This window comes from Phascolarctos cinereus, unplaced genomic scaffold, assembly GCF_003287225.1.
Source record: "Phascolarctos cinereus isolate Bilbo 61053 unplaced genomic scaffold, phaCin_HiC Scaffold_3;HRSCAF=262, whole genome shotgun sequence".
Taxonomy (NCBI): domain Eukaryota; kingdom Metazoa; phylum Chordata; class Mammalia; order Diprotodontia; family Phascolarctidae; genus Phascolarctos; species Phascolarctos cinereus.
Window position 1 is genome coordinate 1,358,516 of NW_027555736.1, and position 27,079 is coordinate 1,385,594.

General features: G+C 52.0%; 1 protein-coding gene and 1 pseudogene across 4 annotated transcripts in view; one reads left to right on the forward strand and one right to left on the reverse strand.

Annotated features, from left to right (window-relative positions):
* The window catches only part of INPP5A (inositol polyphosphate-5-phosphatase A), a 250,977-nt gene that overhangs the window by 131,941 nt on the left and 91,957 nt on the right, over positions 1 to 27,079 (reverse strand). For all 4 annotated transcript variants that reach the window (XM_078150679.1, XM_078150677.1, XM_078150678.1 and 1 more), the window contains 2 exons: positions 19,036 to 19,136; positions 10,055 to 10,142 (listed from right to left, as the gene is read on the reverse strand). In XM_078150679.1, coding sequence (XP_078006805.1) covers positions 10,055 to 10,142; positions 19,036 to 19,136 — 189 coding nt within the window. The remainder of the gene's footprint in view (positions 1 to 10,054; positions 10,143 to 19,035; positions 19,137 to 27,079) is intronic.
* Positions 1,280 to 1,672, forward strand: LOC110198671 (LYR motif-containing protein 1 pseudogene; annotated as a pseudogene).

The following is a 27,079-nucleotide window of genomic DNA, read 5'->3' on the forward strand; positions in this document are numbered from 1 at the left end:
GAGGAAAATTGTTAGAACTATTTTGCCCAGTTATATGATGGTAAATAACTTAAGAAGATGATGCCTACAGGCCTCTCCTTCAAGCACAGGAATGAACGGCAAGTGTCTCAGCAGAGGCGGGTGATGTTCTCCGAGGGCTGGTAGAAGCAGCATGAGGCGCTACACAGAACGGGGCTCGGAGTCAGGAGAGTTGGCGCACGTCCCACTCTTGGCTACACGGGCGTTGGCTGGCCTCTCTCTGAGCCGCCATTCCTGCAACTGCAAAAGGCTACATGACCTTTTTGTGGCCTGGATCCCTTGAGCAGCTCTGGGACACCGGGGTCCCCTTCTTAGAATCACACTTTTAATGCATAAAGCCAAAAACACAGGATTCCAAAGGAAGCCAAGCACATCGAAACACAGCCGTCAAAATAGTAAGTAAAACAAGTTCAGGTTGAAAATCCCTAGACTAGATGATCCTCAAAGTCCCTTCTGGCCCTGAACCTACAATGCTAATTTTAAAAATTACAATGATAATTTTCGTTGTTACACTATATTAGAGTACACTCTAGTATAGATACAATATATTACTTACACTTATACTATATAATATTAATGTATTATATATGTTATGCATATGTAATTGTCACATGATGATGATGATGATGATAATAATTACTATAACTGGAGTAGAAATGATAAGAGTCTGGGAGAAAAGACACTTCCACTTGAGAGTTTGTGAAAAAGGAAAACTGGGCACCTACAGTCTGACCTGTACCCTAGACTCCCGGAGAGTGGATTTCCAAGGCTCTAGAGCAAGGCCAGCAGAAAGCCATGGACTCAAAGTCAGCCTGGGAGGGATGAGAAGAGCCACATTCTAAGAAACTGAGGGAAACAGCTTGGACAGAGCAGAAAAGGGCGAACTTCCTAAAGATCCTGGTGGATTCACGGGGAATTCATCTAGGAGTTGACATTTTATTTTTTAAAATTTTAAATTATGAACTAAAAAATCATCAACAAAATGGGAACTGCATCTGAAATGATGAATTTATTACATATATATCTTATTTTTTAAATATGTTAAATTTAAATATATTAAATTTTAAATTTTAGGGGAGAGACTACCTGGAACATTTTTTTAAAAAAAGACTGGGCCACACCAAGAATGGGCTCAAGTCATGTGTAGAAAAATCTGAAAGGCACCTTGAGAAAAGACATGGAAGGGTTCCACAGGTCTCCCAACATTCCCTCCTCTCCTCCTCCCCTCTGGGCGTATGGGGCGGCGCATGATGGACACAGTATGAGGACAGCAGCAAGACATGAAGTTCTCAGCCTGTGCCGCAGATTTTCAGGCCTGCAAGGAGGTGGCACGCAGCATCAGGGCAGATGGAAGACACCATCAGAGAAAAGCAGTGCATTATAAATGAAGCCAGAATGTTGTTCCAGAAAAACAAAATCTTATGGATTCAGAACTAATTAAACAAGGTAGAGGTGAACGCACAGCCAGAACTGAAATGGGATTGCATTATCCAAGGCCAAGACACCCGCCTCCAACGGCCCTCACTGCCCAAACAAAGTCAAGGACTTCAAATCCAAGGAAGGAAGGAAGCCGAGGAAACTTTCCAAACCATTCTATCCAAGTCTCACAATGAAATTCTTAATCCAAGAAACAGGTTCTCTGCATGAACTATGAGCCAGGCATGGCCTAAGCACAAACTAGATGTTGAATCTTTTCTTCTTGACTTAGGTCCAGTCAGAGACGGCCTTTGCTGTCATTCCTCTTAAACACTGGAAGATTTGGGTCCTTGATCTGCTAACACTAATTTAATGTCCTTGAATTTATCAGGATCAGTGCATTGCTCCTGGATAGGAATATGCTAACTCCCAAAGATCATTCCTAATCATGGTCTTAGCAACATCTTAGATGAAAAGTCTGAACACAGCAAGAATTGGATTTAAATTTAAATTTTAAAAATTAAATTTTTTGTGGCAATAATAGAACTGTAGTTCTCGCAGTGCCTGTCAGCAGCCTTCTTGGAAGCTCTTCAGACTCCTATGACAATCAGATACCAGCCTCAGTGTAAATGTCTGGCGGCTTCTTTTGGGTTTGCATTTAAGTTACAGACAGATTTAAAAGAACACCTTATATGTTTTGGTCATTGTGCTGCTATCCTTTTCTGGCTCTCTTGACTCACAGATAAACTTCTCATTAAGATTCAAGGATGCCAGTTTCTCCTTTACCACCCTGGCAGAGTTCATCATGTATACTCTAGTCCCAGCATCCCCATAACTGTTAGTGGAAGATATCATGGGATCCCAGGGAAATCTGGGGAGGAGGGAAATATCCCCAATTTTCAGGAACAGATATAATGTATTTAATTCTGTCCATAAAATGCATATAACATACAAACAAATTCTAAACCATGTGACTTATAATTCAGGCCTCACAGCCTCACTGAAAACTCATACTACAACAGGTAAAAGCAATCACTATTTCTAATTAACAATGACATCAGAATCTCACAGGTGGCCTAAATGGCAAGGCCAGGCTGATTCTGAAATGATGAACAAAGAGGAAAAGGAAAATCTAGATTAAAAGGAGAAAGGAGTGTGCCTTTGGGATAAACCAAGGGGAAACCCCCTGAGAGTCACCGGACAGCAGGGTTTTCAAAGGTGATGAAATTCTTCAATAAAAATTGTTCATATTAAAAAAAGGGGGGGGCAGCTAGGTGGCACAGTGGATAGAGCACCAGCCCTGGATTCAAATCCGACCTCAGACACATGACACTTACTAGCTGTGTGACCTTGGACAAGTCACTTAACCCCATTGCCTAGCCCCCCCCAAAAAAAAAAGAAGGACACACTGAGCAAGGTGGGCATCCTTTTACTGTATGGGCAGTGTTAATTGGCACTTTCCAGGCCAGGCCTGATGCACATTTGGGATGGATAACCTTCAAACCAAGCATGAAGAAAAGCTGGGATGATGCTGGGAGGCAAGTATCCACAGCTTTCACTAACATGGACAGCTGTAGGGGCACAGAGAACCCCATCCTCACTCATGCTTGCCTCTCAAAGGTAGTAAAAGTGGCCTTGGAAAACACATGAGGGGCAGCTAGGTGGTGCACTGGACAGAGCATCAGCTCTGGATTCAGGAGGACCTAAGTTCAAATCTGGCCTCAGACATAACACTTTCTAGCTGTGTGGACCTGGGCAAGTCACTTAACCCCACTGCCTAGCCCAAAACAAAACAAAACAAAACAAACAAACAAAAAAGGAACAAGACACATGAGAATTTGTTTCTAAGAAAATTACAAAAGCTCCCAAGAAGGCAAGCTCTGAGGGACTGGGGCCAGACTTCCCTAATGGCAATGAGGGGGTCAGCTGAAAAGGGAGGCAGAGGGGGCTGGGCTCCCCACAGCCCTGATCCACCCTGGGAGAGGTAGGGGGCTCTTATGCAGTGATCACTAACAACACTGGTCAGGATCTGAGAACACCATGTCTCACAGAGCCCAAAGAGCTACCCCTGGAGATGCCAGCTCAGACCAGAGACTGGGAAGGAAGGTGGTTAGAGAACTTCCCTGCCATACAATGAACTGACCGTATGAAAAAGGGGAAGAAGACACCTTAAACCCAGCATGAAATTAATGAACAAAAAGCTTCTGAAACAGGAAACTGAATAAACCACAAGCCGCCCACAAGGGAGGGCCATTCTCACAGTCACACAAGCAAAACACACAAGAAAGCCTTCTCCTGAGCCCCCGAGTGCTCAGCTCCTCAGAAATGCCGTTGAGGGGCCGGCTTAGCCCTCAGCTGCCAGTGCCCTGGCCTCTCTCTCGGTAAGTACGTTTGTTTGGGAACCGTTGCGCACCCCACGTTTACACGTCTGTGCTGGCTCCCCAGATGGAACATGAGCTTCTCGAGGCCAGGGATGCTTCCACGTGTGTCTCTGAATCCCCAGCACTTAGGTAAGAACTTGGCGTGCGGGAGATGCTTAATCAATGCTTGTTACTGACAACAGAGGGACTGAAAATGTCTCAAGGCTGGTTATTTTCTGGAGGTTAAGTCGGCTGATGACGATGGGGGCAGCATCAGCTAGTTGGCCACAGGGATGGAAGGAGAGAGAGGAGCCCCAAGTGAGAGGAGACCCGGGAGAGCTGGGGTCCTTTCACCATTCCCTCTGGTTTCATCCAGGACAAACTCCCACAAACAGAGGTGATGCCAAAGGAATGAGATGTCAAGTGCCCTCCTGAGACGTAGCAGAGTTTACACACTTCAGAAGGGCAAGTTCCTTCCATGGAGTCCAGCCCAGCTCATTCAGAGTCCAAGCCCCTCATCCAAAAGAGGAAACTCCAAATTTAGAACACAGAACACAGTATTTTCAAAATTAAAACAAACCAGCCCTCCAGCTGCTGCTACAGCAGCCAGGAGGCTTTCTCCATCCTGACTGCTCCAGATGTACTGCTCAATCACCACGGTCACAGCGCCACAGGGGCAGGCAGGGAAGGACGCCCTGGGCCCCGCGTCCAAGGTGCAGAGGCCAGGCACCCAACAACAGAAGGTACCCGGGCTTAGCTGTGAGGCTGTTTGTGGGCTCGCTGAAAACCTGCTGACCCTTGAGAGCACATCCGAGCTCTGGGAGCTGTCAGAGGGAGGGGGCCACATCCCAAGATTTCAATCTTTGGTAACATACATCCCACAGACATATGCAGCATCACCCACTGCTGAACCCGGAGAGCCAGCAGCTGGCCTGGAGAGGCTTCATTTGGTGCTGGGTATCGGTGTTAAATCAGCATTCTGTAGAGAAACAAGAAACACCCAGCCTGCGGCTCTTTCCTCAATCACCCAACCATGGAGGCTCTAGGGGTGGAGACCACTGGACTTCTCTCCTCATTCTTCTTCCCCCACCAAGCTCCGCAGAATGACCCACATGCCAGAGGTGACACTCAGGCCAGGGGACATTTGCAGGCTCACACACCACCGCAGGGCCACAGGACAAAGGAAAAGGGGGCAGCCCAGTCTCATGGACAGCGCCCTTGCCCCAGGCCTTCCCTGCCTCCCCGGATGACCACAGGAGGCTCCTGGCTGGTCTCCTTTCCTCCCATTCTCCATCAGAGCCCAGATATTAGTCATTATGACTCTTATTGTTAGAGTGGAGATGGCCATAGGCCTGCTGACGGCCCGGTGCCATGCTGGAATGTGCACAGAGGAGCCCACGGAACCTCATGCTCAGAAAGGGCCCGCAGTGCCCAATGCTCCCCTGGATCCCTCACACTGAAGCTCCCCGGCCAGGTGGAGTCTCCTCCATTCTCAGCTCGGATCCCTGGCCTGTGACCCTGAGCCCTGCAGCAGTCCTGGGCCTGGACCCACCACTGCAGACCTGCTGCAGGGCCCACCTTATGTTTCTGCCTCTTTGGCCAGCGAGGACAGCAAACAATGACCAGCACTTCTCATCAGCTTTAGGTTCAAAGTGCCTTACAGATCCTCATGAGTTGGCTATGAGGACCCCCATTTTACAGATGAGGAAACTGGGCAGAGCGAGATCACACAGCTACTAAATGTCTGAGGCTGGATAGACTCAGGACTTCCTGTCTTCAGGGCCAGAGTTCTTTCCCTTGCACCTACACCTGCCAGGAGGGAAGGGAAGAGCCTGCTATGAGCCTGGCACTGTTCTAAGCACTTTCTAATAAATAGTTGATCCCCACAACAACCCTTCAAGGTAGGGGCTGTTATCCCCATTTTCCAGTTGAGCAAACAGGCAAACAAAAGTTAAATGACTTGCCCAGGGTCACACAGTAACTGAGTATCTGAGACTCGATTAGAACTCAGGACTCAAGAGGAGAGTTGAGGAATTTAGGGCTGGGGCGGCTGGAGGAGCTCACAAACCACAGCTCCAATGTTTTAGAAATGAAAGGGTTAAGTGCTCCAGGGAAAACTGAGGCCCTTAATTACCTGTATAATGCAAACACAACTCCAGTAAGTGCACTCAACCAAGCCCAGCAGGTACAGGAGGCTGAAAGGAAAAAGGACCTGGCTGGACGGGTGCAACTAGGGCAGAGAGGGAGAACCATGTGGGCAACGGAAAACCCAATGCTCCCCCCAGGGAAGAAAGGGGCGGATTTCAACAGGCCGAGCTCCCGAGGGGGCTGTGTGGGGCATGGAGGCAGCTGGCCAAGCATCAGGAGGCAGGGGCTGCATACAGCAGGCCAACGGGAGCGTGGCAGACAGGCTGAAGCCAGATGGGGGCAGGGAGCTGGGGAGGAGCAGTCAGACCAGCACCTGGTTTCAAGCACGTGTGCTTCCTTTGCTGTCAGTGGGTCTTGACTCTTCCTTGCCCACCCTGTGGTCTCCAGGCCCTCTTCGCTCATGGTGGCCAACTGGTGCCCCCGCAGAGCCCTGTCTCTGCTCCAGGGCCAGGTCAGTTTAATCTCCACTCTCTTCTCTGGAGGTTTCAGGATCCTGGGTCCCTCTGAGGACTCGGCATGGGGGCCAGTAGGATGTCCAAGCCCCTCCAACATCGAGCCACCCACCCCGGCCCAGGCCCACAGCCCGGCGCCCCTGGGAGCCCCTCCACCTGCTCAGCTGGACAGATGCTAACGAGATCCATGTTAGGACCACCTTCAGGAGCCAGGAGGGATCTCCTCCACATGCCTCTGGCTCCATCTCCTGGTGAAAAGGCACGGCAGACGCCAGAGAGGAAGCCCACGAGCCGCAGTCACCTCTGTCTCTTTCCTCCTGACCCTTTTTTCCTTCTTCCTTTCTTTTCACATTTGCTCCACCCCAAGCTGCCAGGGTTTATAAAGAGAATAATGTGCTCGTCTTCCGCTGCAGCAGCCTCCATCGAGGACCAGGACAGCACTGATGTGCACGATAAAGCCAATTCAATTTCCTTTTTCAATTAATGGCCAATTACCTGAAGCAGACTCGACTAAAAATATTGTTTAGATACCATTAATCCATCAAGAATTAACTTTGCCTCTCTGTTAGGCCCAGATACCTCATTCCCCTCAGCCCAGCCCTTTGTTCCGCAGTGACTCCAGACTCGGCTCTCAGGACAGTTTCTGCAGGGAAAGGTGGGCAGTCGATGGATGGCCACCCCCCTGCCCCTCACACACACGTCTTTACCCCTCTCTCTCTTGCCAGCTCCCCATGATGGGCAAGAACACACCAAGGCTGATCCCAGCAGAGAGGTATTTTATGAGCTAGACCCCTGGGGCCAGGACCATGGTCCACAAGGTGAATGGCCAACGGGACTGCCAGCCCACCCGCCCATGGCCCAAGGCCGGGCAGTGCTCAAGTGGAGAGAGAACCAGACCCAGGAGGCCACACAGAGAGCCGTAAGTGTTGGCTCAGGAGGGAAACTGAGGCAGAGGGGCATCCATGGAGCGAGGGTCAAAAGGACAGCATGAAGCTGAGGGCTGAGGCTACCATGAAGCTCTAGGGCAAAGCTCAAGAGTGGGAGCTTCCTGCCCCCAGAGAGCTCCAAACAGCTTAGATGCCCACCCATCAGGATGTTCCACTGGGGCTGGATGCCTTAGAGGCATGGCTCTCCCAGCCTGCGGCTGACCCCAACCTTCCAGGGGTGCCTGTCACTCCCTTGAAGCCAGGACCCTGCATGCCAATCCTTCGAGGGGACACCCATCCCAGGTATCTTGAGGAGGCATCACAGTCATGACCAGAGAGGGGGAGGTGCAGGCAGGTTGTCTGGGTGGGGTCTGAAGCGGGGGCGCACCCTGGGATGGCTCCCTGAGTGGGACTGCAGAGCACCAAAGGGAAGATATTCTGGGCTCCTCTCTCAACACACGTCCTTGGGTCAGGTAGAAATCTCCCCAGTGTCAGGCCCACATGGACACCCCAGCAAGCAGAAGGAATCTCTTGTTTGGCAAAAGCCAACACAGGCCACACGAATGGCTCCTTCCTGGAGAGTGCCTAAAATCCAGCCTCTGAGCTCCTGCCCGAGAACACGGAGGGGCAGGGCCAAGAACTGGGCAATCACCAAAAGTTTCATGTAGGAGGCAGTGGGCCTGGACACCTGGGCTGGGCCCTGGCTGGGCCTAGATACCTGGACTGAGTCTGGACACCCAGGCTGGGCCCTGGCTGGGCCTGGATACCTGGGCTGGGCCTGGACACCCAGGCTGGGCCCTGGCTGAGCCTGGATACCCGGGCTAAGCCCAAACTGGGCCTGGACACCCAAGCTAGGCCTGAATACCTGGGCTGGGCCCTGGCTGGGCCTTGACACCTGGGCTGAGCCTGGACACCTGGGCTGAGCTGGACACCTGGATACCTGGGCTAGGCCCTGGCTGAGCCTGGATACCTGGGCTAGGCCCAAACTGGGCCTGGACACCTGGGCTGGGCCCTGCCTAAGACTGGATATGCAAGCTAGGCCCAAACTGGGCCTGGATACCTGGGCTGTGCCTGGATACCTGGGCTAAGCCTGGACACCTGGATACCCGGGCTAGATCCTGGCTGAGCCTGGATATCCAGGCTAGGCCCAAACTGGGCCTGGATACCTGGGCTGGGCCTGGACACCCGGGCTGGGCCTGGATACCCAGGCTGGGAGCTGGCTGAGCCTTGATACCTAGGCTGGGCCTGTACACCCGGGCTTGGCCCAGATACCTGGGCTGGGCCTGGACGCCCGGGCTAGGCCCAGGCTGGGTTTTGAGAGAAGGTCAGGATTCTGGCATTCATTCCTGCCAGCCTCCAAGAAGGCAAGAGATGGAATAATTCATCCTGGGATTAGCCAAAGAGGTCTGTTTGAGTGGGACTGAAGGGGTATGAAGGGGGATACCAGGAACCTGGCAGGTAGAGGGGGAGGACTTATCCTAGTGGCAATATGGGTGGGGGGGAGAGGAGAGAATCCTTTCGCAAGGGGGTTGTGGCCTGAAATCAGCCTCGATTTCCCCTTGTGTATCTGCATTTCGTGAAGGAAGGACAATGAGGAAGCAAAGCTGTCCTGGACTCCTGAACCAAGCTGAGGCCAGCCCCACTGCAGGCGTGGGCCCTCGGACCTCCCCAACCCCTGCTGCCAGCTGGAGCCTCTTGGGGAGCCCACCCCGACAGCATCTCTGCCAGCCTTGCCAGGGCCACCCTGGCCCAGAGCCAGCCACGCCAAGGGCCCAAATCTGGCAAGAGGCCATGAGTCCTCTGCAGGGTGCCAGTCCATGCCACGGTAAAAGAGGGGCAGAGGGGGCAGCCACGAGGTGTGTCCACCCCCTTCTCTCTTCCTGCCGTTCCCTGACTAACCAGCCTCCTAACCTCTGCAACCAACCCAACCCTGCCTCATGTGCCTTCCCATCCACCCCCATCACGGACATGTACAATGGTATTTCATTCCCTTCCGACATTTATGCTTTCTCAACAAGACCTGATTTTATAACTGCAACCTGTCCTTGCGGCTGCCCTTTGCATGGAATGATAGACATGGTGCTGCCAGGCTGCCTCTGGGGGCTCCCTATCTACTCTCATAGAGTTCACAGGACTGAAGGATCGGAAATTTAGCCTGAGACGTCCTCAGAGGCCACTGAGTCTACCTCCCTCATTTTACGGCTGAGGAAACCGAGTCAGAACAGGTCACACAACTTGTCCAGGGTCACACAGCTATGAATGTCTGAGGTAGGACTGACTCCAGGCCCAGCGCCCTCTCTGCCGACCCAGCAGGAGAGTCATGGAAGGTAGGGGGAGGCAGAAATGGCTTCATTCTATGGACACAACCAAGTCTCCCTCAGGCCACAGGCTTCCAGACATCATGTGCATGTCAGGTCTCAGCTTCTATGACTTGGGGTGTGGTAGTACTCCACCCCCATGTGCCCAGCATTGAGCAGCAGAGTTAGCGGGGGCAGGGGACCAGGGGTCAAGGCCTGTCTGTGCAGCCGACTTCAGGCCCTCAGTCTGGCCCACTTCCACCATATCCTCAGGGCCAGGGCCTCTCTGTGCAGCCCACCTCAGGCCCCAGGACCGGCCCATTCCCACCATATCCTCAGGGCCAGGGCCTCTCTGTGCTGCCGACCTCAGGCCCCAAGCCTGGTCCACTCCCACCATATCCTCAGGCAGACCCGGGCCCAGAGTCCTGCTGACTCACCGTGAAATGCTCCTGAGATTTGTAGTTCTCATCCAGGTACACACGCGCCCGGTTATACTCCTTCATGGCATCACTGGAGAGGAGTTCTCTGGAAGACAAGGGGTACCGTTAGCATAGGGGAAGCCTGAGGTGGGGAGGGGGCGGGCAGCGGTGGCTTCCCGATGGTCAAGGTGGGGACGCTGCACCCAGGCTGAGCTGCTACGGGTAGAGGGGCCCAGTCTGGATGTCTCCAACAGGCAGGCAGGACTGTGAAAGCCCCCGTTCTCCCTCTGGGATCCGCTGGCAGCGGGTCTAGTCTGACCCTCTCAGGTGAGGCAGGGAGATCTGAGGCTCTAAGCAGATAAAGGTGGAGGTTCCGGGTTTGCCCACGTTTGGAAGGAAACCAGGAGAGAAGGCACAGCTCAGGGCCCCTGGTGGGGCAGGTGCGGCTGAGCCTGAAGGGCTGCGGAGAAGGTAGCTGTGGGCGAGGTCCCTCGGTCTACACATGGCTGTATACCCATCAGCTTGGCCAACAGGACCAAATCTTCTTTTGTCTCTGTATTCCCAGTAGTCAGTGTGGCACACTGAGGGCACTTAATAAATGCTCACTGGTGGACTGGCTTATAAGATGAGAGGGACAGACAACGTGGCCTCCAAGGTGCCTCTAAGCACTGACCTAACACTCCCCGGGCCTCTGCGCTCACAATTACAAACCCGCCCCACTCTGATCAAGAAAAAACAAAAAAGGCAGAGAAATGCCTGGGTCAGAAGCTCCATTAGGACCCCCTTCTCCAAGAAACCCACAAAAAAATTCTTTTTCACACATGAAGAGGCAAAGAAGCTACTGGAAAGAAATCACTTTTAACCTCTCAGGCCTTAAGGCAAACATGACTACACGCACGCACATGGCGCACCTACATGTATACATACATGCACACATATGTAGTGCACCAATTCACACATGCGATGCATGTACACATAGACCCATGCACACACAGGTACGCATTACTTACATGTGCACATACACACATGCGCACACAAGCAAACACACATGTGCGTGCCCCCAGAGAGACCCATCCTACAATAATGGGCCTGCTGTGGGCTTCGGGGCCCCCCCCCACTTGTTTGGAGCACTACTCTTTGCCCTTATTTCACCGAGGGGGACTTGCCAACGCGTTTTGAAGACGGTGCTTAGAAAAAGGGGCCAGGCTCTCTCTCTCCACGTGTATCGAAGGAGCAGACAGCCATCTCATGAGATTGTAATAAAGGTAACCTTTGCTTTCCAAAAAAAAAAAGAAAAAGAAAAAGGGGCCAGTCCCCTGAGAGCACCCTGTGCCCACCACAAGAGCCGGCCAGAAGCCACCCCTCACCTTCGGAACGCTGTGGCAGGCTAGGTGTGCCCTCCCTCCGGACAGACGAGGGCCGCAGCCCCTGGACAAGTGAGCATGCCTCTCTGGTACCACTGCCAGAAGGTCCTTTCTCTATGCAGCAAATCAGCAAGCATTTATTAAGTGCCTGCTGTATGGAAGGGACTGTGCTAAGGGCTAAGGACACTTAAGAAAGGCAAACAGAGCAGCCCCGCCGGCTCCCCCAGGCCTTTGCTACTCTGTGTGGAGAGAGACTGCTGCCCATCCCCCGCCCCAGCTAGGCGTGGCCCCAAGACCCTTCCAGCTCCTGACTCCAATGGCCTCCTCCAGGACAATCGAGGCACCTGTCCCTCCGCCTCCTGGCATCTCACAGGACACAACAGCTCTACTAGCCAGGAGGCTGAACTTTGAGGGGATTGCCGTTCAACTGTTGGACGGCTGAACGTCCAACTCTTCCTGACCCCATTTGGAGTTTTCTTGGCAGAGATACTGGAGTGGTTGGCCATTTCCTTCTCTTATTCATTTTACAGATGAAGAAACTGAGGCAAACAGGTTGAAGTGACTTGCACAGGGTCACACAACTAGTAAGTGTCTGAGACCAGATTTGAACTCACACCTTTCTGACTCCAGGCTTGGTGCTCTATCTGCTGCGCCACAAGCTGCCTGGATCAAGAAGGCTTTTTTGTTGTTGCTCAGTTATTTCAGTCATGTCTGACTCTTAGATATTGGAGTGATTTGCCATTTCCTTCTCTGGATTATTTTACAGATGAGGAAACTGAGGCAAACAGGGTAAAGTGACTTGTCCAGGGTCACACAGTTATTAAGTGTCTGAGTCTGGATTTGAACTCAGGAAAATGAGTCTTCCTGATTCCAAGCCCAATGCTCGGTGCACTATGGCACCACCTAGCTGCCCCCTGAACCTCAAGCTTGCCTTAACGTCTTAATTGCCAAACTCAATGACCTCTTCTCATTCTTCATTCTCCTTGAGCTCTGTAGTCATGCTGTGGCTCATTCTCCCTTCCTGGATACTCCTCTCTCTAGGTTTTCAACACATCGTTCTGGCTCTTCTGGTTCTCCTCCTACTTCTCTGATTGCTCCTTCTCTGTCTCCTTTGCTAAATCTTTATCTGGGTCATGCCTGCCAACTCTTGGTATCAGGCAGGCCTCAGCTCTTGTGTTCAATTATTATCTCTATGAAGATGGTTCCCAGATCTATTCATCCATCTCTAACTTCTCTGGTGGTCTCTAATCTCCCATCTCCAACTGCCTCTTGGACATCTCAAATTGGATTATCCCATAGGCATCTCAAACTTAATGTGTCCAAAACAACTCATTACCTCCTCTCCTTCCTCAAAAAACTTCACTCTTCCCAAACTTCCCTAGTGTTAAAGGTACCCTCCATCCTCCCAGTCCCCCAACCTCACTGTCATGCTTGATTCCTCACTCTCAACCCCCCATATCCAATATGGTGCCAAGGCCTGTCCATTTCACTTCTCTAGCATCTCTCATCCATTTCACATTCCTAGCATCTCTTGTGGATTTCACTTTTGCAGAATCTCTCCTAGATTTCACCTCTCCAGCATCTCTCCTCCATTTCGCCTCTCTAGCATCTCTTGTGAATTTCACCTCTCCAGCAACTCTTGTGGATTTCATCTGTCCAGCATCTCTCATCCATTTCACCTCTCCAGAATCTCTTGCAGATTTTACCTCTGCAGCATCTTTTGTAGATTTCACCTGTGCAGCATCTCTTGTAGATTTTGCCTCTCCAGCATCTCTCCTCCATTTCACCTCTCCAGCATCTTTCTAGTACATTCTCTTCTCTCCTCTGACACTGCCCCGACCCTGAGGCAGACCCTCTTCACCTCATACCTGGAGATGGACTACTACAATAGTCTCTGGGAGGGTCTACCTGCTTCAAGCCTCTCCCCTCTCCAGTCCCTCCACCATTCAGCTGCAAAAATGATCCTCTTAAAGCTCAGGTCTGATCACATCACCTCCTACTCAATAAGCTCCAGTGGCTCCTTCCTAAATGAGATAATATTTGCAAAGTGACTAGTCTAGTTTCTGGCACTATGTAAATGACAGCTATCATTACCAACCTCCAGGATCCAATACAAAATCTTCTGCTTGGCTTTTAAAGCCCTTCATAAACTGCCCTGCTCCTACCTTTTCTAGCTTTTTCCACACAGCTCTATATGGTGTGGTCAAACAACTCTGGCCTCCTGGCTGTTCCTCACATGTAACACCCTGTCTCCAGACTCTGGGCATTTGCCTCGGCTGTCACCCCTGCCTGGAATGCTCTTCCTCCTCATCTCAGCCAAAGGCAGACGCTGCTCACACCCAGCCTCCAGAGGCTGGCTAAGAAATGAAGATGTAGCCCAATGGGTCTGCCCCTAAGGGCCTACAAGCCTGCAAAGACTTAGAAAGTTATTGTGATTTTTTTTTTAAGTTAGCAGGATATTGGAGGATCCAAGTCTATGAATAGAAAGTCAAATGAGAATCTGAGCTCAGGACAAGAAGTCAGTTTGCTGTCGGTGCCTGGGATCAGTCCATCAGTCAGTAAACATTTATTAAACACCTACTATGTACCAGGCACTGTGCTAAACACCAGGGATACAAAAAGAGACAAAAGACAGTCCCTGCCCTCAAGGAGCTTAGAGACAAAATTCCCAGGGGAGCTGAAGGAGGAGCATGATGGATGAGGCCAGAGAAGGGCAGCCTGGTGGGAGGGAGGAGATAGTGGGCCTGGGCCCCTCCTCATTGGAGACACTTCAAAGTACCAGGGAAAGTCAGTTTGGAAAAGGGTCCCAAGGTCTGAGAGAGGTCTGAGGATCCAGGACGTGATGAGGTGGGGGTCGGGGGGTGGGGGAAGAGCCATGGCTGGGACTGGGGGCCAGCTGAGGATCTAAGTCCGGCCTAGGGATGAACAAATGGAGCTCCTCACCGCAAACAGGCAGGGCAGGGCTGAGGCCATCGTCATGCATCCTATAGAAGCCAGGCTTCCCAGGGGGCCCCACAAGAGGCGCTGTCATGGGGTGGGGGGCAGGTAAAGGGGGGACCAGGGGGATGGCAAGTGGGCTCTGTCCTCAAGGCAACCTGGGCTTCTCTTGACCTCCCCTGCATAGCCAAGGGGCTGCCCGCCTACAGGCACAGCCCCTTCCTCCCTGCTGCTGCCCCACTGTCCAGACGTGACCAGCCCACCACTTCCCTCATGGCTGTGGGCTCTCAAGGACAGTGGGTAGTTGCGTTCAGTCCCACAAATCACCCAGGGGGAGGGGAATGAGGAGGCCTTTGGGGGTCCTAACGAAGCAGTGGGGCATCTATGAAGAGAGCCAGCCCTATCCTGTGTAGCCCCAAGCAAAGCCCCTTCCCTCTCTGGGTCAAATGGGATGATTCTCAGGCCCCATCCAGCTCAATGAGCTAGAATTCCCCAGCCTATCCAAAAGGTAGCAAGGGGGCAGGGGACTGGACAGAGACTGAACATGCCAGGAATCACCAACAGTGACCACCCCAAGTGGCTGAGCAGTAGGGAGGAAATAAGAGCATTTATTAAGCACCTACTGTGTGCCAGGCACTGGGCCAAGCACTTCACAAACACAATCTCATTTGATCCTCACATCTACCACATTATTATGCCCATTTTAGAGATGAGGAAACTGGGGCAGAGAGGAATTGCTCAGGGTCCCCAGCTAGTAAGTATCTAAGACCAGATCTGTACTTAGTCTTCCAGACTCCAGGACTGTGCTCTCTTCATGGTGCCACTACTGCCTTGAGCACATTATAAAGTGGTTGACTTTGTCAGGGAATCAGGGAAACCTGGGTTTGAATCCTATCTCTTCCCCTTCAAAGCTGTGGGACCTAGTTTCTTCATCTCCACAGTAGAAGCCTCTAGCCTGCAGTCCCCTCCCCCACAGGACCAAGGAATGGAGGCAAAGGAGATCCCACCTGCCGCTACGGGTGAGCCTGGCACAGGAAAATGAGCAGGTGTCCCAGCAGGGCCTCCCCTCCAAGATACTGGCTGCTTTGCACCAGAGGCCTCCTGGGCCACCCCGCCCATTTTACACATAAAGAAAGGGTCCAGGGAGGGGAAGAGAGTGGCCCAGGGTCATACGGCCAGTGAGAGCCAGCACCCAACCCCACAGGCTCTGCCGGTCTCATCAGAACTGCTGTTCCCCAACCTGACCTGGGGAGCTAGAGTACGGGGAAGGGGGTATAGGGGTGGGATGGTGAAGCTTTATAGGAAAAGCCTGAAGCCAGGACGGACCCAAGAGAAGGGCCATAGGATGACCCACCCACATCTCCCTGCTTCCTCTCCAACACACTGGCCCTGTGGGTGGGAGATGGGGGCCTGAATCCTGCCCCCCTGCCCAATGCTAATGGGGTGCAGATCTGCTGGGCACCTCTGCTTCCTAGAATTATGGAGGAGGAGAGATGCACCCCCAGGCTGGAGGGCCTGCTCTCTGCACAGACCAAAGGGAATCACCCCTGGGCATTCTGGGTCCCGGGGCTGGCTACTCCTGCTCTGCCCAGCAAGACTAGGAGATCACAGGTTTCATCAGGCACTAGTGAGTGGCAAGCAGCAGGTGGCATTGTTTCACTATCTTCAGAGCCAGAGGCTCTCCTGGGAGGAGCCTAACAGCAGACAGAATCCTGTGGCTGCTCACCGGGTCTGAGGCAAAGAGCTCAGGGGCAGTGTTTGCATTATTCAGGGAGGCTGCAGTGTCAGTCAGTGAAAGGACCGACCCTTGGGCTTTTGGCAGGAGGCTTCTGGTCCCCATGAAAGGCGCAGGGAACCAGCAGCCAGATTCCCTCCGGGCCTCAGTTTCCTCATTTGTACGATGAGCCAACTGGCAAAGACCCCCCCTGGCTCTGATATCATGGGGCTGGGACCATATTGAGGCAGCCCTTCAATGATGGGGCAGCCTGCCCCAACCTGAAGAGGCCTCAAAGTGGAGTCAGTCTCCAGAGCAACCCATGGCCTCCCCGTGCTTCTGAACACTCTGAAAGCCCAAGGCTCAAGACGGCTGTGCAGCAAGTTGTCTACAGAGACAGCTGGGGGCTCTGAGTCCCAGCTGGGCCGCTTTTCTCTGCCTGTTTCCTCACCTGGGAAAGCTTCCTCACCTGGGAAAGCTTCCTCCCCTGGCTCAGTCTCCACATCTGTGGCTGGCATGGAATGGAGTCATTAAGTTCCCATACAGCTCCATTAGGACTGCAGGAACAGAACCATCTAATTCAGTACCTTCCTTTTATAGAAAAGGAAACTGAGGCCCAGGAGGCTAAGTGATTTGCCCAAGGTCACACAGGTGCCAACAGTCGGAGGAAGGATTTGAACACAGGTTCTGCTGCAGCAGCAGTGTTCCCTTCACTGTTCTGTGCCTCCTCGGGCTTTCTTGGCTGACCCTGGCTATCAGGCAACACGGCAAAGTCCGCTAGTGCTTTCCAGCTTCGTCATCAAGAACTGGCGTGCTTGCAAACAAAACTAATGCAGCCAAAATTAGAAGGGAAACAGGAAACCGGGAAAAAAATGTTACAACAAGTGTTCTCTGATAAAGGCCTCATTTCTCCAATATATATGGAACTGAGCCAAATTTATAAAGAGTCATTTCCCAGCTGATAAATGGTCAAAGGATATGAACAGATGCTTTTCAGAAGAAGAAATCAAAGCTATCCATAATCACATGAAAAAAATGCTCTAAATCACTATTGATTAGAAAAATGCAGATTAAAACAGCTCTGAGATTCTGCCTCATGCTTATCAGATTGGCTAATATGACAGAAAAGGAAACTGACAAATGTTGGAGGAAATCTGGAAAAACTGGGACACTGATGCACTGTTGGTGAAGTTGTGAACTGGTCCAACCTTTCTGGAGGACAATTTGGAACTATATCCAAAAGGCCATAAAACTGTGCATACCCTTTGACCCAGCAATGGCACTTCTAGAACTGCATGCCAAAGAGATTGAAGAAAAGGGGGAAATGTGAAGAAAAGGGGGAAATGTACAAAACTATTCATAGCAGCCTTTTTTGTGGTGGCAAAGAATTGGAAACTGAGGGATGTCCATCAGCTGGGGAATGATTGTGAGGGAATACTATTGTAATGTAAGAAATGATGAGTAGGATGGTATATAAAAAAAAGAAAAAAACCTGGAAAGACTCATGTGAACGGAGGCTGAGTGAAGTGAGCAGAACCAGGAGAACACTGTACCCAGTAACAGAAACGTTGTGCCACGATCAGCTATGAGTGACTTAGCTCTTCTCAGCAATTCAATGACCCAAGACAATCCCAAAGGACTCATGATGAAGCACGCTACTTTTCACTTTCTTTCCTTCTTTTTTCTCTTTTATTAGAGTCTTCTTGTACAAAATGGTTAATATGGAAATGTTTTACATAATCGCACACGTATAACCTACATCTGATTGCTTACTGTCTCAGGGAGGGAGAAGGGAGAGAAGGACAGGATTTGGAACTCAGAACTTTAAATAAAACTGTCAAAAGATCTTTAAAGAGCGTTAATTTTTTTTTACATGTAATTGGGAAATATTGAATGAAATAAATAAAAGGAATTAAAAAAAAAAGAATTGGTGTGCTTGCTGCCTATGGCATCTGTGAGACACAAGCTTCTGTAAGTCCCCGCCAAATGCCTGACAGAGCAGGGAGCCAGGTACGGACCTCAGCAGCTTCAGGGCCCGGAGCTCTGGGCCTAGAGGGACAACGCCTATCTCTGAAGGGCAGCAATGAGAGGCCGGCAGCAGCAGGGAGGCTCAGCTGCACTCCCTGTCCCCTGACCCTGCTCCCCTTCCTGCCAGGTCTCACACCACACCCCGCTGGCCACGCCTGTCCTGTGGGACACCCCCTTGAGCACTTCCCCCCACCCCCAGGTTGCAGGCGGCCACACTGGGAGCTGGGCCAGCTCCCAACCCACCAGATGGAGCACAAGGTCTCAGAAAACACAGCTCTCCCCTCATTTCCCAGGAAGCTCATGGGCCACTGGATAAACCCGATGCTGTCGGGAGGGTCAGCCCTGGCTCTGCAGCCTCCATCCCCATGTCCAGGGCCCAGAGCCACCCTCAGCCTGGCCAAGCGCACCTGGAAGGCCCTCGCCGACCCCCAGCTAGACTTTTTGGAAATGGATGGTCTGGGGAAGGAGGGTCTCCCTCTGTGAAGCTGACAGATGCAGCCAGGCTACAGCGGGTGGGCAGGCCTCTGGCTCCCAGCCACCACGAGCTCCCTGCAAAAAGGTGAGCGGCATGAGGACATCTAGCACATCAGGGCTAGCCACATCATCACTTTGTGTGTCTGAACTGGCTCCAGTCCTCCAGCGGGACAGAAAGTATGGCCTAGAGAAGAGGAGGGCCCTCTGCTGGCTGGCCTATGGGAGGGGGGTCTGACTGGGCCACAGGAGGGGATCTGACTTTGCCACAGGAGGGAGTCCTCTGCTGGCCAGTCCACAGGAAGGGGTCTGACTCGCTCATGGTAGGGGATCTCACTGGCCCATGGGAGGGGGTCTGATTGGCCCAAGGGAGGGTGTCCTCTGATGGCCAGGCCCTGGGATCAGATCTGTGAATACTGGACCCCACACACAGCCCAGGATTCCTGGGCACCCCACCCACATGAAGTCTCTGTCCGGACACTTACTTGACAAATTTGTCGACGTGGGACATGGATGCCTCATAGTTCTTCCCGCCAAACTCCTGGCAGTGCAGGGCCATGAAGTGCGGCTTGTGCGTGTGCACAATCTGGAAAAGCAAGGAGGAGACCATCAGAAGCTGACCCGGGCTGGGCGAGCAGCCACGGCTCCTACATGGCCGAAGCATCAACCCCAGACTGCTGATGCCCAGCCCTCCTTGCCTCAGCAAAGAATCCAGGCATCTGCAGGGGCTGGAGCCTGGCAGGCGACAGGGCCATCTACACCCAGCACAAGCTCACAGTCACTGTGGCAGACATTTATCGAGGGCCTACTGCGTGCCGGCACCATGTGGGGCACGGGGACGCCTCCTTGACGGGCGGGCATCATGCGCACAGCTAAGTCACCAGCTGGGGCTGAAGGGGCCCAACAAGAAGCCCACCTACTGCAGTGAGCTTCGGGGAGAGCCCAGGACTCCTAGCTGGGCCGGACACTGGAGACGGATTCTCCTCGTAGGAAAACTGCGCCCCAGAAAGGTCACGTGACCTGTCCCAGGAGACACACAGTGAGTGAAGGTCCATGGAAGGAGGAAGGGGCAGAAGGGGGTGCGGGAGGCACGGGGGTCAGCGCAGGGGAGGGGGGAGGGAGGAAGGCGAGGCCTCGAAGGCTGGGCTAGTGCAGCCACCATCCTGGGGCACTCCCAAAGGAAACGTGGCTAGAGAAGACGATGGCCCTCTGAGAATGGCGCCAGTGCGGTCATGAAGTCCCTCCTAGACCAAGAGAAGCGATCAGAAAGCCCCGGGGGTCATAACCAACCCATCCTTCCTGGCCGCAGCTTCCTAACCAGGACAAAGGCCCCGAGCGAGGAGGAGGCGTGTGCCCGTGAGCACGGCAGGCAAGCTCCCACCCCACCCGGAATCAGGGGCCCTCCTGGGGTCTCGGGGCATCCCTTTCTAAGACGCTAGCGCTCAGGGCAGGCCCTTCATCTCTTTTCTTGCAGACTTAGCTGGAACTGGGGAGATGGCCAGCGTTTACCAGCTTGTCACAATGTTAAGGCTCCAGCTGAGATCCCAGATTTTTCCATCACATGAGATGGACCTAAAAATAGACCTCTATAGAGACTTGGGCTGACAGCTGGCCACAGGCCAGTGGCTAACCTGGGCAGGGAGGCCCCGCCCTGTGGCCACCCTCGATTGGAGGGGGTCCTGAAGCTCCTCCCCCAAGGGCTGGCTCCAGAGAGCCCCCGGCACTCACCCCCTCACAAAACAGACAGTTCTCCACCCCAAGCAAAGCAAGGCCAGCTGTTGCTGACTGCAACAGCTCCCCCCACCTACGAGGAAGGCCGTGCAAATGTGATCGTCCCCATCTTACAGACGAGGTAACTGAGGGTCAGAACGCCAAGGGATGCATGCAGTCCTAGCACCAGGCCTGGAACCCAGGGCTCCCCTCCCTAGCCTGAGGTTGGGGTGGGCCGGGCCAGGGGTCAGAGGCAGGGAGAGTGTTAGGGATCACTCTGTTCTCATGAAAAGCTCTGCCTCAGTGATGCACCCAGAGTGTGCTCAGGAACATCACTGAGTGTCCTAGATGGTGACCGTGCTGGCAAGGTGACCCTGCCGCCGCCCGATCCAGTGCCTGGCCACGTCTGTATCCCAAGTCAGACGGTCCTGCGGCAATTCTGCCAGGTCATCTTTGGGAATGACGACCAAAGCCTCGACCAGTCACCATGGGACAAGAAGTGTGGCTGTGGCCCACATCTCGGTGTCTGGGGACACGCCCACGGTGCCACATTCTTCGGCCACAAGCCTCTGGGTGTGTGCTCTGTGAAGCTGTTCCTTAAGTCTCAGCCATGAGATAGCCATGGGACGGCAGGGTATACAATGAACGTGACCCACCAATCTATAACCGCGTGCCAGGCACCATGGCACCACTGCATCCCCCTTTCTCACGGTCATTGCCCACCCCCAGTCACTCCGTCCCAGTCCCCATGCCGCTCTCGGGTTCTGGGTCCTCCCCTCTCCAAGCCAGCTTTCAGAGAGACACCAAAATCTCCTTTCCAAAGCAGCCATGTGCCCGCACCACTTCCTGGCTCAGAAGTCACCCGTGGTTCTCTGCCACACTCCTCAGCCTGGCCCACAACGCTCCTGCCTGCCTTCGCAGCCATGCTCTGTGTTAGCCTTCTTCACAGAACTGTCCAGGCTGGTCACACTGGCCTGCCGGGTATGCCCCAGGCCTGTATTCTATCTCCCACCTCAGCCTCCTAGAATCCCTAGCATTCTTCAAGCCTAGCTCAGGTGCCTCCTCCTCCTATAGGGTGCCTTCCCTGATGTCTCCTGCTTGAAATGGCTTGGCATTCCTGGTGTTTACCTCCTTGCAGACAGACCCTTCTGTCCTCCTCCCTGTCTGTTCTGGCAGAACAGGAGGGCAGGGACGATTTGCTTCTTGTGTTTGTATCCCCGGGGCCCAGCACAGTGCCTGGTTCGTGGACATACTGAATAATGCTCCTCCAATGGAGCAGGGCTATACTTTCCGCATCTAAAAACGAGGCCACAGCTACAGAGGGACAAGTGACGCTCCGCTCCCACCTTCAGTGTCACCACATCTCTGGGGCTACCATCCATCTGCTTTCAACAGAGAGAGGAATAACTTTGGCGGGGGGAAATCGCCCCTGAATTCTGAATGCCTGACCCAGATTTGGAGGGCCTTCACGCTGTTCTCTGCGGCTGCATCCTAAGTACAGCTGGGCCTCTACACAGCAGGAATACAGATCTAGGGCATCGTCTTCATTCCCCCAAACAAAGCAGACGAGGGGGAGCCAGGGGGCCTCCAGCCCCGTGCTTTCTGCCCACAGGTAGCAAGAAGCAGTGGGCAGTCAGAGCAAGGCTCCTGCCCCTGGCTGCCTGAGCCCCTGACGACTTGGGACTGACCCAAAGGCAATGCTCGCTTTTCTTAACTGCACCGAGTTCCATCTCTTTCTCCTCAGATGGCCTGCAGCTCATTACTAATTCTCCAGGAAAGGCCTTTCGACTGTGAAATCCAAGTTGAATCATGAGAGTCAGAAGACATTTTGGTGCAAAGAATCAGAGAAGACTGAGTCGGAAGGGGACAGAGAATAACACAGCGGAGAGCCTGATGCTCTGAGGTCAGCGGCAACTCTGGCTCTGCCATCCTCACGGGCTCCCATTCTCCCTTGACCGCCCTTAACGCTGTGCAGCCCTTGCCACTGTCGCCACGGCCATGAAGGTGTGAGGAAGAGCCGCGTTGGGGAAGCACCACCTGAGGAATCTGGCTGGTGAGCCCTCGGAAAGAGAGGAGTCACTAAGAAGAAGGCCATGCTTGTACCACATCTTTCTGTCCCCATCTATCTTTCCCATGAAGGCAGATGACAGAACCAGAGGCCTTCGGAATAGGAGGAGCCCTAGCAGTCATCTCACGCAACCTGTGCCCAACAAGATCACCACTAGGATGACAAGGCCGTGGCTCCAGCTCCAGGAGAGGCCTTCGAGGCCTCACATCTCAGACGGACTCATGATGCCCTGAGCGCGAGTCCTCCTTCCACCGCGGCAGAAGAGTGTAGGTTTCTAGCTAGAAGCAACCCTCTCCCCACCCCTATCCTACAGTTTCAGGAAATGGAAAGTCCAGTAAAGAGGACATCCACCCAGGTGGCCCTGTGCCCTGAGGACGTGGCTGGGTTTCCACTCCCAGTCACCCAAATCTTTTAATGATGTCATGCACACACACACACACACACACACACACACACACGTGCTAGGGTGGCATGTCCACCGGGGTGGCTCCACCCTCGGCATGACCTACAATCTTCTGAAATTGCACTGCTCCCGGCCTCCTAACTAGACAGTGAGCCTGGGAGAAGCTTGACACCAGAGTGATGGTAGAGCCGGCTCAGGGGTCACTTCCAAAGCTGTCCAGCCTCCCCAGTGCAATCCAGCCTGATCTGCTCTTCTGTGCTGGCGCCAGTTTCCTGTCCAGCTGAAACACCTGCCCAGGCCAGCGTCTCACACACATGCACCCATACACATGCACACACATGCATGCATTCAACATACTGCCCATATAATAGCGTGCTGCAGCCTGAGAAGGAGCATTCACTTGGCCAGTGTTGACGCTCAGGGGAAGCTCCTTCAATGACCCCATGTACCTGCCGGAGGCCCTGCTGCAGTCTGGCTGCCAGGGCAATTAGCACAGGGAAGGACCTGTTCTCTGGACACCGTACATGGAGTTCCCTGGGGCAGGACTCAGCAAACGGAGTCCCAATTCTTTGGGCTGTCCACAATCAGCCTTTGGGGATTCAGAATCTCAGGACCCTGAATCAGGAGCAACCTCAAGGGTGGTGAACCCAGGCTCTGTCCAGCTCCTGACTGGGGACACCCTGCTGGGACCCACCCCCCACAATAGGCCATCCAGCTTCCCCTCATAGCCCTGTGTTCCATAACCACAAACTGCCTCCTGCTCCCCACATCTAGCAAGCTTCCCTCCCCTACGTACACATATACCGACACAGACATGCATGCACATACACACATGCATATGCATGCACACACATGTACACACACATGTCCATCCAGGCACACACTTAAAACTGTGTTTTACTCCTGGCCATAAAGTGGTTACTTCAAAGCTTCCGCTGACCCCACTCTGGCCACCAGCTCCAGCCAATCACACGAGCCAGTGAATAAGTCAGATGATTTGCACCTCACTGGGCAATGCCGGCCAGGCTCCCCAGCCTGGCAATGACCCAGTGACCGTCAGATTCTAAGGGAGTCAGGAGACGGCCTGATTTTTTCCTTCCCCGTCTGGCCTTCAAAAGGGCCTAGAGGTAATGGAGCCTCACAGCTCTGTGGGATGTGACAAGTCCTAAGAAGCCAGGGAAGATGTGCACAGAGTGAAGCAGAGGGAAGCCGAGGGGCGGGAGAACAAAGCACCACCCCCCGCCCCAATGCCCACCACAGTGACGGGAAAACCTGGAGAGGCTCTAACTGACCAGGAGGCCCAGCCAGACCGCAGAGCACCAGGGAGGAAGCCTAACTCAGCGCTTTCGGCAGAGAGGTGGTGGAGTACGGGTGCCGAATGGGACGTCCACACACAGGCACAGCCAACATGTCGGTTTGTTCTGCTTGACTTTATTGATTTGTTACAAGGGAGGGCTTCAAATCGGGGCTGTGAGCTAGTAGGTAGCATCTAAAGATGCAAAAGGGCATGTCTATATATTACTAACAAAGCCCAACAGCCAGAGGTAGAGAAATTCCACTGAAAGTTACTGTAAACAGGGGGCAGCTTGGCACAGCACAGTGGATAGAGCACCAGCCCTGGACTCAGGAGGACCTGAGTTCAAATCCAGCTTCAGATGCATGATACTCACTAGCTGTGTGACGCTGGGCAAGTCACTTAACCCCACTGCCTAGCCAAAGAAATAAAGTTACTGTAAACCTTATGAAATATTTAGGAGTCTACCTGACAAGACAAACCCAGGAACTACTGGAAATATATCAGTTGCTCACGGGTAGGCCACGTTAATATAATAAAAATGACAATTCCACCTAAATTAATTCACTTATTCAGTGCCATACCAATCAAACAACAACAATGATTTTAGAGAGCCAGAAAAAATAATATCAAATATCAAGAGAATTAATGAACAGAAATGCTAAGGAAGGGGGCCCAGCCATTCCAGATCTTAAACTATAAGCAGCAATCACCAAAACCATCTGGTGCTGCCTAAGAATCAGAGTGCTGAAATCAGTGGAATAGGTTAGGTATGCAAGACAAGTAGTCAATGACTACAGTCATCTAGTATTTGAAACCCAAAGACCCCAGCTTCTGGGATAAGAACCCACTCTTTGAAAAAAACCACTGGGAAAACTGAAGAAGAGTATGGCAGAAACTAGGCATAGACCCAAATCTCACACCATATGCCAGAATAAAGTCAAAACGGGTTCAGGACTTAGATATAAAGGCTGATACTACAAGCAAACTGGGAGAGCAAGGAATAGTTTACCTATCAGATCTATGGAGAACAGAAGAATTCATGACCAAACAGGAGATAGAGAACATTATGAAATGCAAAATGGACAATTTTGATTACAGTAAATTGATAAGTTTTTGCACAAATAAAGCCAATGCATCCAAGATTAGAGGGAAGCAGAAAACTGGGAAAGAATTTTTACAACCAGCATCTCTGATAACGCCCTCATTTCTAAAATATGTAGAGAACTGAGTCAAATTTATAAGAGTACAAGTCATTCCCCAATTGATAAATGGTCAAAGGATATGAACAGGCAGTTTTCAGATAAAGAAATTAAAGCCATCTATAGTCATATGAAAAAATGCTCTAAATCACTATTGCTTAGAAAAATGCAAATTAAAACAGCTCTGGGATACCACATCACACCTATCAGATTGGCCAACATGACAAAACAGGAAAATGATAAATGTTGGAGATGTGGGAAAATGGGAACACTAATACATTGTTGGTAGAGTTGTGAAATGACCCAACCATTTTGGAGAACAATTTGGAACTATGCCCAAAGGGTTATAAAAATGTGCATCCCCTTTGAGCCAGCAAAAGCACTTCTAGGGCTATATCCCAGAGAGATCACACAAATGGGAAAAGGACCCACATGTACAAAAATACTTATAGCAGCTCTATATGTGGTGGCAAAAGAATTGGAAATTGAGGGGATGCCCATCCATTGGCTAATGGCTGAACAAGTTGTGGTATATGAACATAATGGAATACTATTGTGCTATAAGAAATGCTGAACAGGTGGACTTCAGAAAAACCTGGAAAGACTCGTATGGACTGATGCTGAGTGAAGGGAGCAGGACCAGGAGAACGTTGTACATAGTAACAGCCACATTGAGCAATGACTGACTTTGATAGACTTTAGCTCTTCTCAGCAATGCAGGGATCTAAGACGTCTCCAAAGATCTTGTGATGGAAAATGCTATTCACATCCAGAGAAAGAACTACTGAGTTTGAATGCAGATGGAAGCACACTGTTTGCTCTCCTTTTCTTTTGTTGTTTTGTTCTGTTTCTTCTTTCTTGTGGTTCCTCCCATTGGTTCTAATTCTTCTCTACAACATGACTAATATGAAACTATGTTTAACAGCAATATATATGTAAAGCCTATATCAGATTGCACATTGTCTTGGAGAAGAAGGGGCAGAAAATTTAAAACTCTTATGGAAGTGAACACTGGAAACTAAAAATAAATAAACTGATTTTTTAAAAAGATACAAAAGGAATGTTTTTAGATGAAAAAAAATTCAAAAAACAAAAAGTCCTGAGGGGCCAGGGCAATTCTGCCATTCCTTAAGGCATACTTAAAGCCAATCATAACGAGCTCCCAGCTCCAGATGCAAACTTTACTTCCATCCTCATTTTACTTGTGATGTTTGTGCTTAGGGATATATTTTCTTTTTGAGAAATAAAATTTAAAAAGAGGATAAAACTAACCTATCTATTCTCACCAAAGATACCCAATTTGTCCAGGGGTGAACAGGAAAGAACAATTAATTTGAAGCCAAAGACTTGGGACTGAACCTCAAGCATGGCACTTACTGGGAAGGGGACCCTGGAAAAATCATTTCACTGTTCCGAGGCTGTTTTCTCGTCTGTGAAATGGAAAGAATGGCATCCTCTACCTCACCGGGTGATATGAGGCTTAAAAATGAGATGTGTGTGAAACCACTCCATAAACCCCCCAATGGTGCAGCTGGGTCACTGCCTGTGAAGTTGCAGGAGCGTCCTGACATGCCCCCTCCCGGACCCCGTCACTGGGTCCCTCTACTGTCCAATTCGGACACAGCTGCCCCATCTCCTCCCCTCCATCCTCCTCTGGGCACTCCACGTTCTGGCCGGACGCCCCCCCATTCTTGTCCTGCTTTCCTCCCAGCCCGGGGGGCCCTGCATAGCTAGGATGGTCCTCCTCAGATTCTGGGCCTTGGCCATTCACCAGGGGCTGCAGCAACAGCAGTGCTGGGCTTGCAGTCAGGAAGGCCTGCGTTTGAATCCTGCCACGGACGCTGGAGAACAA